Below are 14,992 nucleotides of genomic sequence, written 5' to 3'. Positions count from 1 at the left end.
AAAGAGCCAGCCCCTTTCAGCTATATCGGGAGTTAATAGTCCCCTTTTTCATATATTTATAAGAGGATATAAAATAACAAAATGAAATCACAAAAGACAACCTCTAGAGTTGATATTTCATTATAATTTATGTATATAGTACACATAATTTTTACGTTTTCTTAATAATTTCGCTGTCACATGCATACCATTTTTTCTTTTTGTAACTTTTTAGGTTTTTTTTTTTGCAGTTTTAGCTATAACGTTTTAATCATAACTGTTGTTTTTATTACAGTAAAATTATAACTACTGCTCATAACAGTTGTAAAAAACCTTCCATTTATCCCTTTCATCAGTACTTTATAGTCATGTTACATCAATATCTTACAAATCGGAAATTTTATATAAATTGCACAAACCTCTCCCCTCTCATAATGAAACAGCTATCCTGACTATTCTCGTATGTACACTGTCTATTGCTTACATTGATTTGTACATACTTAAAACTTCCCAATATTCATACATTTTCATTTTTCTATTTTTCGATATCATCATTCAAATGAAGGTACTATTCATGACATAATTACATATCCTTTTTATTGTAACTCCTCAGTAAACTACTGTAATATACATTATTGTGTACAGCTATACATTCCAATGATGTGATATCAATTTACTTACTCTGTAAAAACTCACATCATTAACCAATAAAAAATAACTTAATATTGAATTCAAATGATAACAGGGACGAGAATGAAATAATTACATGTATTTTTTTTTTGTTCAGAGTTTAAAAAAAGATGAAATTAATTCAATCAAAACACTAAGATTAAACCAGTCAACAGAATGGTATTACCTGGGTTACAAATTGATAAATAAAAAAAAAACTTTGAATAAACATATAAGAACAAATTCATTAATTTTAGCAAAATAATGGTTTGTTAATAAATGTTCCAATTCTGCGGGTTTGAGTCTTTTCTATTATCTTACATAAACAAAAAAAAATCAAAATGAAAATCGTTTCATGCATATACATCCCTCAAATTGGACTGGAATAATAAACCAGTTGGCGTTGAAATCGTAAATCTCCGTCGTTTTACAGAATTTTATGCAAATTTACTTCTCTTTACCATGGTAGTCGAAAACCAAATCTTCCCGCATATCGATAGAACTTTGTTACTCTTAACTAAATTGTAAAGATAAAGCACAGTTAACAAATATTTTCAGTCATTTCCATTATTTCTGTTTGAGTACGACTAAGATCTCTTTTGTGTGTTAAAAACGATTGAAAAATGTAATCATAATTGACATCAGTCCAGGTATAGAATAAAGACAAATTTAAGACAATTTATTTTTAATTGAGTTTTACAAACACATCAATCATGTCTATGGCGACTGATCACTTATCAACATCATCAAGTCTAATTTTTCTTTAAAAAACTATTATTTATATGTTTTTTAGACAAAATTTACAACGCACGTTTATAGGTCTTAATAAGACAGATGGAATGCCAATCTCTTTTAGCTTTAGATCATCTTCCAATAAGACTTTCATTGAACTACTGTGGTTTACTTTGCAACTTCAAAATCATCTATACAAAATAAATGGTGAAAAAATCGAAAATTTCAATGAAATCGATTCCATGTAGAAAACCTTTGAAACTCTTACACGAGAAATGGCAACATTACACATGTTTAACAGTTCTTTGCTTTCATTACCAAGAGTCCCTCTTACCACGCTAAATTTTATTTGAATTTATTTCTTTTTCTTTACTTATGCCATATACTGTATAACTCACTTTGGATTAATGACGAATCGCATTCCTTGTCCTGGTGTGACCTTGATGGGTGCACCATCCCCAAATCTGATGGTGGTTACTCCAGAGCTGCTTGGCGTTTGGACCTGCTGAACCTGGGGTTGAACCTGTTGATGAGGCCCAGACTGATGGATTACCTGCCGGTGATAGGTTGGGTTGCCTTGCTGGATCGGTATTGATATGCTATCACTTTGCAACTGAACTTGGGGACTGGAATAGCCTGGTTGGGAGTAGCTTTGTTGTTGATAGACCTCTTGTGGATAGCCAGTCTGCTGAGTGTAACTTTGCTGCGGATAGATCTGTCGTTGATACCCAATTTGTTGTTGCATCTGCTGCTCTGGCTGCACCTGGAACTGAAGATTACCCGAATCTTGTCTTTTGATCACTATGTGTTGACCATGCCTTTGAGGTGCCTGGGTTGACTGTTGCTGAACCATTACATGCTGACCTTCCACGGGTGGTGATCCTATTGGTGAACCCATGGAGTTTTGTCGCTGGATGACCTGAACACGACTCTGTTGTTGAGGCTGGGCAGGCTGGACAGGTGAAGGTGTGATGCCAGGTGACATGTGGATAACTCTGACATTGCCTGCCACATTTGTAGCTGGCTGACTGTGTTGTTGTACTAAACCAGGACTAGCTTTTCGATGACAACTGGGACACGAATCACTCCCTCCAGAGGTGGCTCCACCACTAGTTAGCCTTATTGTCGCTGGCTGCTGCTGAGACTGCTGTTGTTGAAACTGTGGCAGAAAAACTTGCATGGGGACAGGTGTGCGCTTGCTGAGTCGGATTATTCCTTCAGGACTCACCTGGATTTGATGTTCATGGCCTATCTCTCCTGCTGACAGACTAACTGGTGGTGACTCTGTAGATCCCACCCGTAGGACGGTCTTGCCAAGGACTGGCTTCACTGTTGGCTGTGGCATTGGTGGCGGATTATCGAAGGTTGGCTTGGTCCCTGGCGAGGTTGGAGTAAAAATCATTGATCCATCTGGAGTAGATGGGGCATTATTACTGCTTGCAGCCCTTACCCTAAATGTAATAGTTTTTCCTGCTTTATAAGCTTCTGGAGCAAGCTTGGGATCTGGTGTGAGAGTGATTCTACCATTTTTATCAACATAAGACAATGGGACTTCTATCGGCTGTTGCTGCGGAAGGAAATTTGATTTCTTCTTTATTGTATCCCCATCTTTAAATTCTGCCTCAGGGTCAAGCAACACTATAGCTGTTTTCGACACGTGTCTGCTTTTTTGCTTGCTAGACTCTGTATTATCTTCACTCTTCTTCTTTGATTTTTCTACAGATTTTTCTGACCTTGCCACAGCCCCAAGTGCGACTGCTTCCGATAAACTAACTTCTTGCTTTTGTGTCTTGTCCTTTTCTTTTCGTTCTGGTTTCACTATTTCTTTTGATTTTTCTGGTTTAGCTTTTGGAGCTGGTGGAGTTGGTTTGCTGGCAGGCTTTGGAGCTGGTTTGGGTGGGCTACTCTTGGCCCCTTTGACAGGTGATTTTGGTTTGCTGTCTCGTTTGGCTTCCGGAAGAGCATCGGTTTTACTTGGACTTTCACACCCAAGAGGGCTCATCCTCTTAACTGGCCTCTTTTCAACCTCTTCAACATCTTCATCCAGAGGTGAACTACTTTCTGAGTGACTGCATTCCTGGTGGAAAAATGGACTAAGACGGGCGTGTAGCGGCGCTCTCTTAGATCGGTAACGATCGTCTTCATAATCACTGCACTCTGAGCTATCACTATCATATTCTGTCGTCTCAGCAGAACTAGGCCGCCGAATTGTCCATGGGATGCCTTGGTAGGAAGCAATCGATGAACAACAAAGACAGTTTCCACTGCACTCACTCTCACTCAATGTATCCTCATCAGATTCATCTTCAGCATCTCCATCCATTCCGCTCAAAGGAACATTTCTCGTAGTTGTGGTTGTTATATCCGAGGATACATCATTGGCGTTACTGTCTCTTGACTTTGTATTGTTCATACTGGGCAGGTTGTTCTGACCTCGTTGGTTATTATATGCTTTGCCTCTATTTGAATTCTTGACTGGTTGATCGCGTCCGTTCTGTGCAGCTTTCTTGCGCTGTAGGTTAGCTATCTGTCCCTTTGGTAGTGGTCCCAACCTGGCTGACATACTTGATTCATCAGCATCTAAGTCTGTCATTTGGTTGACGTCATCCTCCGTATCGACGCAGCTGCGATCACGCATGTTGTCGTCCCCGCTGTCCTCACTATCTCCCTCGTCACTCACTCGGTCATCGTCCTTCACCTTTTGGAAATTTCTGTACATCGATGCCATCTGCCTGGAAATCTCGTCCCCACTATCCCGAAGATTTGTCTGTAGAATGGAATATAAAGAAATAAATACATTTAAGCGTTTTCATGCAAGATTATCGATGATTATTCATATTAATTTACTTTAAAGCAAACATTTGTTTTCAGAGAGTTGTTGCTGGGTCAGCGCCATGAACGTCCTTTGACGGCATACGTGCTAGATAAGTTCACAATATAATCATACCATATCACCATCATCATCATTATCGCATGAAGTCATTTACATAGTGAATTTGATTTTTATAAAATCTGCTAGAAACTTTGAATAAAATTTACAGTTATACAGGAAGAAAAAAAATAATGTTGCAATGCATCACGGTTTTAATGGAGTGGGGGTCACATCCATTGCTACAAGGTCGAATAAATAAATATAACAAGCTGTGTCGTATATTCTTGCATATAAAAAGGGCTTTATCATGAGTAAAAAAAGAGAAAAGACATCATATGCAAATGTTTATCACTTAGAAGAATATGAATGCATCAGTACAATAAAGTCGCTGCATGGTATCAGGGGAAGTAATGTCAAGTTAACAAAAACTACAACCGATCGATGTAAGTCCAATTCTTTTAGAGTTTCCTCCTTTCCATTCACATGACTCCACCTCCGCCATCATCAGACGCCCCGCCTCCCTTCTCTCTCTTCCCTTCCCCGACTACACCTTTTCAGGAGTAATTAAAATGCATAGCTGCCTCACCAGGGGCTTGTAGAACAATTAACATCAATTCTATTATGACGTATTCATTTCCAATGTAGCAAATGAAAGGTGTGGCTCATTTTTCTTCAGAGTATAAACAGTGATAACTGTACTTCGTTCGTGAAATATTATGATTCGTTCCTCTATAAGTTTTTGTTTGTGAAATTTTGTTCCTGGAAATGGTTCTGAGCCATGATACTATGGTTTATTTGTCGATGATTCTGTCAAGCTATCACATTTTCACGATAAACATGTGAAATATCAAGAAACTATTATGCAGTTACTAGTCAGATACTCGTCATAATTTGTGAGTGACATCATAACCTTCCCTAAAATGATAATGATAATTATTATAATAATAGCCATCAGCTACCCGAGAGTTCTGAAAGAAGGTATGGTGGCAAATGGTGAAATGAGTCTCCATCCTTTTTCCTGTTATGATCATGATGATCAGTATGTGGCGTGAACTAGCAGATCCAGGAGTCACACGGGCCGACTTTTAAAAACACTTTTCCACTGTCTTTTTTCCAACATATTCACAACATTTCTATCCTAGAGATGGGCCCACTGCCGCAACCCCCGCCTTTTTTTGCTGTTATCACTACCTATTACCCCCTTCACTGTTCTACTTCTGCTCCTATTCAAAATCCACTCGTTCTCTTCTCTTTTTTTCAAATCTTTCTCCATTCTCAATATATTGACTGGATTAAAGAAGTGAATTTCATTTTTTTTCATTCCCCCTGCTGGTCATTGCTGTTTACAACCAAAGGCTTTGGCAACGACGACGGGATTTTTTTCTTTATGAGGAGGGAGGCATAAACAGGTAAAACTTTCGGTCACACAGACGATGATGTGATGCGAAGGAGCTGTTTAATAAAAGTAGTTTTCGATTTTTAAAATATATAAGATCAAGGGTTTAACTTTATAGAATACGTTATAATTGGTGGCAATTGCCCCCCTGCCCCTGCTGCGTGTGACTATGATGACCAACACCATATAACACTTAAACGTTTAAAGGTACGTTTATCCTCGGATGATCATCTGCTTGAATCTCTACATTTTTACTTGCTATTTTCAATCCCATGAACACATAACAAATGTAAAGGTTATGACGAACAACACTGTCCTCTTCCCTGTGATTCTGTCATAATAAAGTTAGGAGAGATAACTCGCCATGTTTGCCATACCACGTCAAGACAGGTGAGATATAATTAAAGCATCACTATAGGTGGTAGGTGTTGGGATCAAAGAACTATCTCTTACATGAGACAACAAACATTCAATGTCGTCACAAATCAACGACATACCTTACTTTATATCAAGAGTACAGTGACAGTTATTGATAAGCCCTGTAAAAAGGTTATGGTCAAGTTTCCTTAGTATCTATCACATCAGTCACGTTTCTACAGCCATTAGACTTGATCATAGTCATGGGACTGACAAAAATCTTCATATTTATAACATAATAGAATACAATTACTATAATATGCATGCATAAAACTTGATTACTATTGTAATGAAGTTCGAATATTCTGTTATGCTGGAAATTAAATTTCTTTATAAACCCAAATTCTGAAATTGTTATTAAAGGCAAAGAGGGGCCCAGCAACGATATCCATCTATAATGGAAATATGATATAAACAGCAGTAGATGTGGATCATGATTGTGGGCGCGTCTTGGTCTAGTGGTTCTGACTCTCACCTTTCAAACAGAGGGTCGTGGGTTCGAATCCTAGCCATGATGTGTTTTCCTTCAGCAAGAAATTTATCTACACTGTGCTGCACTCGACCCAGGTGAGGTAAATGGGTACCCGGCAGGATTAATTCCTTGAATGCACCAATCGCCTTTAGCAGCTGGAGCTACAGCCGGGGTAATATATAGTGCGCCACTGAATAGGCAACTAGATAGATCGGCGCCTCTTAAATGCTATATATTATCATTATTATTATTAGATGTGGACAAATTATTATGATTACGGTTGATGTAACTTATAAAGTGCTCCGCCAATATCGACGTGCCTCTTTAAAGTATAAAAATCTTTTTATATTAAAATACTTTAGTTTTAGTCAGGTATAGTAAGATCATGTTATACGATAGTAGTCATACCAGCGGAAGAGACTCCATTTGTGAAAATTTATCTGAAGGGGTTGAAGCTGACTAAAGAAGACAAGTCTCTGTATTCTAATGTTTATAATGTGGCATACATGAGTGGGGGTAACTCAACCTCTGCAAGCTCGTTACAGAATCATTTCTCAACGTCTTGTTTCCATCATGGTAATCGTATACAGGTGAGACATGAATTTATCGACGAGGGAAGCTGAAAGTATCTCACATACCATCATGTTCAAAAGCTTAGTTGCGCTTAACACAAAACATGCTGGCAATTCAGTAGGGGCCACTCCCGGGGGCCACTGTGGAGGGAAATGAGGGACGATCTATGAAAAAAGGGTCTACTTTGCATTGAGACTTTGAAGCGATTTTTAAAGAAAAATGCCTCTTAAAACATGCTATTATCACAATAAAACTGCATTTTGATTTGACTGACGCATATGATCTCGTAATGTGATGTTACTTTTTTCGCCTCCCCAAATGCTTCTTGAAAGAAGGAGGTTTTTATTTGAAACGTTGATTGTGATCCAAACTATAAAAAAAGATAATGGTTTGGTAAAGGAGATAAAACCTAACATGAAACATTGTCAAATAAGATTCAAGAAAATGGAGGGCCTGTTTCATAAAGATGTGATTGTGATTGGCTGCTGATCCCTGTTACCATGCATGGTATAGTCATAATGACAAAGTTGGAAAGTTGCAATATAGTTATATATGTAACTATGAAATGGACCCAAGATGATGAGAGCATTAAATTCTAAAGAATGATATAGCCCTATTGCCATAACAGACTCGAAAATAAAATCATCCATTCATAAAATATGAAATGGACATTTTATTCAGCTGATTTAGAAAAGAATGGAAACCGTCTCTGGATCCACTGTGGATTCATGGTGGGAGGGGTGGTCCTCTATCCCTTTTCTCTTCATTAATTTGTCATTAATGCTTGTCATCTGAACCCTCATTTAATCCTTTCGATGGAACATATCTTCATGATCATCACCATAAACATTCTTCATTCATTCATTAAGTATGCATATGGTAATTGAAATCAACGATTCGCAAGAATAAACACCATACGACAAAACGAGCACATAATTTCGGGTCACATTTTAATATCTATTGTTCGCCATTTGAATCACTGATTACTAGTTAATTTGTTCACATTAAAATTTGATTGGACAGCTACCATACTTGAAAATTAGGATAACAAACATACAATGCAAGCGGTATCTGGAAGGTCATTAGACAATACTTATTATTTTTGGAACCAGCTACTTTAGAAATCAATCTGAGAAAGTTGCCAAACAATATTGACCACAATGACGTCATTAGCAGAACTGTAGGCCCTATATACAAGAAGTTAAGAAAACATTCCAGAACGATTTCAAAGGCTGCACTCAAAGGTGATACAAAATTACTTGAATACATATAAATACACAATTACTTCTCAGAACAAATTGATATGTAGGCCTGTAGTATGAATTTAAAATGCTGAATGAAAAAAAAATGCCAGAGTGATGCGGTGATGCACCTATACATGTATAACTAAGAAGGAAAAAAATTACCAACGAAAGGAATAACGATAATATTCGATAACGGTCAATAAAACGAATCTCTAGTACTTGAAAGTTAATTTTCCGTGTATCTTATTCCCCATTCCATACTTTTTCGGTTCCCCCTCTCCCCTATCTTTTCATTAATTTTCGATTATAGTTTATTAATTTCTTATTTCTAACATCTTGATAATTATAATAATAACAATAATAATAATATTAATAATAATAATAATAATATAATTATAATAACAATAACAATAATAATAATAACAATAATTATATTGATAATTATAATAATGATAATAATGATATTAACATCGTTCCCCATTCAGTTTACCACTGCGTTTCCTGTATATAGAGTCATTCACTAACAATTTATAATTATGTTATAATAACAATCTTCATAGAAACAGCTGACGATGACCACTGGTAAATTATCCAATCAGCTCACATTAAGGTTCATGTCGATCAAGTAAAACTTCTTGACATTGATCGATGTCATATGCCATGGAATATCGAATATAATCTCTAGAGAAATATACAAGATGTCTCAAGAAATCAAACATGACTGTGTTGGTTCTTCGCTTCAGCGTCGAGAGAAAGAAATAGGAAAAGAAGGTAAAATTACATTCAAATAGATTGGTAATGTCTTACTTTGCATCTCTATTATAGGTAAAAAATAGAAGGAAAGAAGGAATTTCGACCAAAAATTAAAGTAATTGTATAGTATTTGTAAATAACACAAAACAAAAGATTGCATTTAAAAAAAATGCTTATGGTTTATAAACATTCAAAGGCTTCAAAGGTATATGTTTCTGGGATTCATTAAAAGTTACACTCTCAATTTCAAGGATTTGAAATAAATAAAAATCTGTTGTGAATAGCAGTGATCAGCCTGATATTGGATTATTTTTAATCATAAAAATTAAGAACCCCAAATTCAAATCTATTAGCTTTATATATTCAGATCCACAAGGTGTAAAACTAAATCTAATATTCGTCTAGGCACTATTTACAGTCAATCTGGATTTATTGCAAATATTTACATTTATGGTGTACCGAGCTTGAATAGAATAATAGAAAAAAATGTTATGAAATTCATGGTTCCTTCGTCTCATGTGGCCATGCCCCATTTGTCTTACGTCACCCAAATCTAATGATAGCGCACCTATTGGTACAAAAATGATCATAACTTGGAAGAAAAAAAATCACCCTATCCATACAAAAGTATACTTCTTCTGCAAGGAAATTTCATGACGATTCCAGAAATTGCAATTTTATAAATGAAAATGTGCAAATTTTTAACACCCCTAATGCACTTTGTTTATACTTTATTTATATTTTATATCAATGTTTGTTTTCTCTTTTTACATACCATCAATTAGTTATCAGATTTGTATCTATCAAGATAGTCCCTTTAACTTAAAGGGGAAGTTCACCCTGAAGAAAACTTTGTTGTAAAAATAGCAGAAAAAATAGTAAAAAATATCGGTGAAGGTTTGAGGAAAATCCGTTAAAGTGTAAGAAAGTTATTAGAGTTCAAAGTTTTGGATTTGTGACGTCATAAACGAGCAGCTGCCTCATGTGTTATGTAATATAAAATGTATGAATTTCAAATTTTGTATGGTTCCTGATGACTTAATTTTCTTTTCTTTTCATGATCGGATGTGAAATGATTTGTCTATTGATATACAAAAGGTACAGTGAAAACTATTTTCAATTTTCTGAGAAAATGGCATTTTATTGTTTTTTTACCATTCGCTATGTAGGAATGCTGCTCGCATATGACGTCACAAATCAAATAATAGAAATTCTAATAACTTTTTAATTATTTGATGAATTTTCTCAAACCTTCGGCAATATTTTTGTTATTTTTTCTGCTATTTTTACAATAAACTTTTTGTCAGATTGAACTTCCCCTTTAAGGGGGTTCAATAATTTCTGATATGTTAATTTCAATTTTCAAATATCGAAAACAAAAAAACAAACAGTTTTTACCTTAAATTTCTAATATATCATAATTAATTACTATTATTATTGTAAGCTGTGAATAGAGGTGTATTATTATACCTATTATATTTAGCTGTAAAATGAAAGCAAAATCCAGTTGGAAATCAAATTTACGCAAGTTTAATAATAGCAATACAACAATCCCTTGGAGTTGCGTGTAATGTCTACCGCTTCCACCACACCTCAACAACCCTTGTTTTATTTATTTTTATCGAGCAAAAGACTCAAATTGATATGTATATATTTATCACCCCTAATACAGCTCATACTTGTGAACACCAATTTCATTTCTCCATTAAACCAAAAAAGCACGTCAATAATTGTTCCTAGGCGACGTTTTTGGTGTTTTTTTAAGGGTTTTTTAGTTTAAAATAAGAAAGCGTGACTTTCTGTGTATACCTCTCCCCCTGCCCCCCTCAACCACCCTCACCATTCTTCGTTCTACATGTTCTATATATCGTATATTGTCGCGAATTTATGTGCTGTTGCTAACACATGACCGAGATATCGTAAGTTAAACCGAATGAAAATTGAAAAAGCGTATGTAACAAAACCACCACAGCTTTAAATTCCTGCACTTTTGTTATCTCGATATAATGCGGTTGTAATTTTGGATAACGATTTTCATTTGATGTATCAATAAACATGACATCAATCTTGAGTAATCAAAATAAAATAAAATATTTATAAAGATTCGGAAGATCATTTAGGAGAAAATGAAAATATACAACGAATAAAAGACAGAACACATAAAATTTAAGAGATTAAAGACAAGAGGAAGTTCCCGAGATAATAATAATATAAGATTCTTTCCTCTTTAGGGAATCAGCAATTTTATGAAACACCCTGTAGTGGTACATCTTGTATCTGTCTGTAATACCGCCATATATTGGTGTTAACCACAGCCTAGACAATGATGAACATAGTACGTTCGACTCCCTGTATACCGGCTGGCTTGACGTGTTTCATGACATCCATATATGGAAGTAATGCCGTGAGGGCCCAATGAAGGGGGTATAGCTGAGATGAGTATCTTAAAGCTATATACTTTGACTGAACAAATTCTACCTACACTAGTAGTAAATTGTCCTTAAGAAATTAACTTTGATTGTTTTTGTTAAAGGACAAGTCCACCCTAACAAACACTTCATTTGAATAAAAAGAGAAAAATCTAACAAGTATAACACTGAAAAAATCATCAAAATCGGATGCAAAATAAGAAAGATAATATGATATTTTAAATTTTCCGCTTAATTTCACAAAACAGTTATATACACATCCTGGTCGGCATGCAAATGAGGAGACTGATGACGTCATCCACTCACTATTTCTTTAGTATTCTTATTATATGAAATGTTTTAATTTTCTATCATTGTTCAGTGAAGCAACGATTAATTCCTCCCTAAACATATGGAATTAGCAATGTGTAATACTATATGGTTCAGTTAAGTTAGTCATTATCATCAAATGTAAAAAATTAAATATTGCATAATTCAAACAATAAAAAACAAAATAGTGAGTGAGAGAATCATCGTTTGTCTAATTTACATGTCACTGAGTTGTGCATACCAATGTTTTGTGCAAAATAAGCGAAACTTTAAAATGCCAAAATTTTCTTATTTCACGTCCGATTTTGATGACATTTTCAGCGTTATGCTTGTTTGATTTTTCTACATTTATTCAAATCAATATTTTTCGGAGGTGGACTTGACTTTTAAGCGTTATCAAGTCAAATGAACGCGAGGTTATGACTTTAAATGCCTATAAATCGGACTGCGATATTTTATTGTTATAAAGATACTCAAATTAGACTAATGGAAAAAGAGAATAGCCAAAAAGCATGAAAGAATTAGTACTATTTTCGTAATATTTACCTAATATTCATAGTTGTAATTATGTAGGTAATTAAATTCGATAATTGAAAACATTCAATATACTATACATGGTGACTCGTGGACGCCACTTCTTGGATCAAAAATCAAATATTTGAACCTACAGTAGCCCTCCCTATATACAAATACAAGAAAACTAATGAAGATATACTTGTAAACCTAAACACAAACTAAGTTTATCCCATTTCAAGGAGAGTGTCTTACTTATCAGAACATAAAAATTGGCAGGCAGGTTACATGCGTAAAACTTGAGTTGTATATAGTTGCGCTGGATATAACATCCATCGACATAGATCATACTACAAAATATGAATAGATTCGTATTACGCACCTAATGCATTGGTGAAAAACAATGCGAATTCTTTACTTCAATATCCTGCTCAAAATGTAGAGATGAACATGTCTATATGAGCTGACTTTAAATGGTTCGCAATTTTCCAATTTATCATGATAAATCCTGCGAAGCTTGTTTTCCGCATGTGAAAATTGGTTTCCCGCCAATATCTTGCTACCAAGACGAAATCTGCGATAGGATGACTGATGCGAGCGGTATGTTTACATCTTAGTAAGATCAGCTGGTTATCCCAATTTGATTAAATGCTCGGTCGTCTGTCTATTTCATTGGTTTCTTTCTGACCTCTCAGAGGTCGTGATGATTCATTAAAGATGTCTACGAATCTACTGAAGACAACAGCGGTTATGGCCTTTTACTTTACTACTCAATGTCGGCATCTAAGGAAGACGAATAATATCAAGTCATAGGCTAAACATAGAAATTTCTGTAAACATTTCTTTCCAAGTGTCAAGACTGATATGAATTCATTCGATAATTATGTTTGAACATTAGTTTTAAGAAGGTTTGATATTGTGTAGGTTTGATAACATAATTCGAGAACAAAATAAAAACTTTGAATTATATACAAACAGAAATAAAAAAATCATATTTCACATTGCAATTAATCTTGAAGCTATTTTTGTAATGTTGTTTGAAATAGCTCTTATACGTACCATATTTTACAAAATTAGACATCACTAATGATATTGACAATAATTTGCACAATTAAGGGCTCTACGATAAAAAAAACCGGTCCCAATTATCAGTAAATTTAACCTCACATCGGCACCCTTAAGAAATCCTTTGGTACTATCCAGGTCTTAAAATTGACATTTACGATGATCAATCCCCCTTGAAGCACGTCATAAAGATGGAAGGAACATGTGACGTAATGATGAAATATGTTTATATATTCATTATTTTGTTGACGACTTACTATCAATCCGTTTAATGTCTAACGATTTCAATCAAATTACTCGCAAACACATTCGTTAAAAACAAACTGACCTTATAATGAATGTGGTGATTTTAGCAGATTTCTAATGTTCGTCTCTGATGATGAAAACAATATAAAGATATTGTTTTGAAATAACCTTAAATGTATTGAATACCACAGCGGCGGATCCAGGATAACTGACCAGAGAGGGGCGTCACATTGAAAAAAAAATAAAAAGGTTTTTACGATACATGGACTCATTGACGCAATTTCCGCGTAAAATATTGAATGACATGCAAAATAAAGAGAGGGGGGGGTATCACCCCTCATAGATCTCAGTTTTCCCCCGATAGAAAGAAATTGTGAAAAGCAAAAAAAAAAATCAATAATAATTTCAGCAAATGGGTGAGGTGATTCCTCGTTTTGGGTCCGTCGAACTTCAATTCATCAATCCTAAAGCAAGATGGAAAACATTTTTAATAAACAAATACATAATTGAAAAATCATAATACACATGATAGATGAAGGCGAGTGGAAGGTAATAATCACTATCGTACCCATTTACGTAAAAATGAATTAAACTGAAATAATGAAAAAAAACATAAGGAAAACCATGGACATATTATGGGAAAACCGAGGACCTTGTAACAATTAATTTAGATCATGGACCTATTGTTTAGATGGAGAAGCTTTCGGCTAAAACTAGTTTTATGTAGCCTGTGGGAATTAATTGACATAACATTATCAAATTCATTTTAATTTCAAATGAAAATTTTAAGTGTTAATGATCACGAAGAATACATTGTTGGTAAAGGTCCTGGTACTTTGACACTTCAACGCGTCATTCGTGTTTTCCCCTAGGTTACTGAAACTAGACCTTGACTTCCAATTAGTCTCTGATTCCATCTATCATTCGTGAAATTGGTAGCCGATTATTCGAGAAGGGTTTCTCGAATCATTCTGTATAGTATTCAACCATTTTGTCGCTTTGGGGACCTCCAGGAACAACTTATGGGGCTGGTTCAATAATGCTAATAGATCCAACATGACGTATACTTTAATCTGACAGTTACCACTACTAAGTTGCCTTTCTTGCAATCATCCTTTTTTGGTGGTAAAATTTTGATATTAAGACTAATGTTTAATTCATAACATGATCATTGGTTCCGCATCTCAAATGATTGAGTTTCGAAAACCAATGCTAAAATATTTTGCAGATAAATAAACTAAAAGTATTGTAGAAAAAAACGATATAACCTCCAATTTCCCTATATATCCCCACCTCGAAGGAACCCGAATCATCTTTTCCATC

At 35.0% G+C, this 14,992-nt stretch overlaps 1 protein-coding gene across 3 annotated transcripts in view; it reads right to left on the bottom strand.

The window, feature by feature from the left end:
* Nucleotides 1-344: 344 nt before the first annotated feature.
* The window catches only part of LOC121410156 (nucleolar protein dao-5-like), a 29,929-nt gene continuing 15,281 nt past the window's right edge, over nucleotides 345-14,992 (bottom strand). For 2 of the 3 annotated variants that reach the window (XM_041602051.1, XM_041602053.1), the window contains exon 2: nucleotides 345-4,147. In XM_041602051.1, the coding sequence (XP_041457985.1) occupies nucleotides 1,775-4,147 (2,373 nt within the window). In that variant the 3' untranslated portion in view covers nucleotides 345-1,774. Of the gene's footprint in view, nucleotides 4,148-12,740; nucleotides 12,984-14,992 lie in introns of those variants that run through there. The other variant, XM_041602052.1, reaches the window with a different exon arrangement.

This window comes from Lytechinus variegatus, chromosome 3, assembly GCF_018143015.1.
Source record: "Lytechinus variegatus isolate NC3 chromosome 3, Lvar_3.0, whole genome shotgun sequence".
NCBI classification, from domain to species: domain Eukaryota; kingdom Metazoa; phylum Echinodermata; class Echinoidea; order Temnopleuroida; family Toxopneustidae; genus Lytechinus; species Lytechinus variegatus.
Note: the sequence above shows the minus strand (reverse complement) of the source record. Positions and strands in the feature narration are given on the sequence as shown.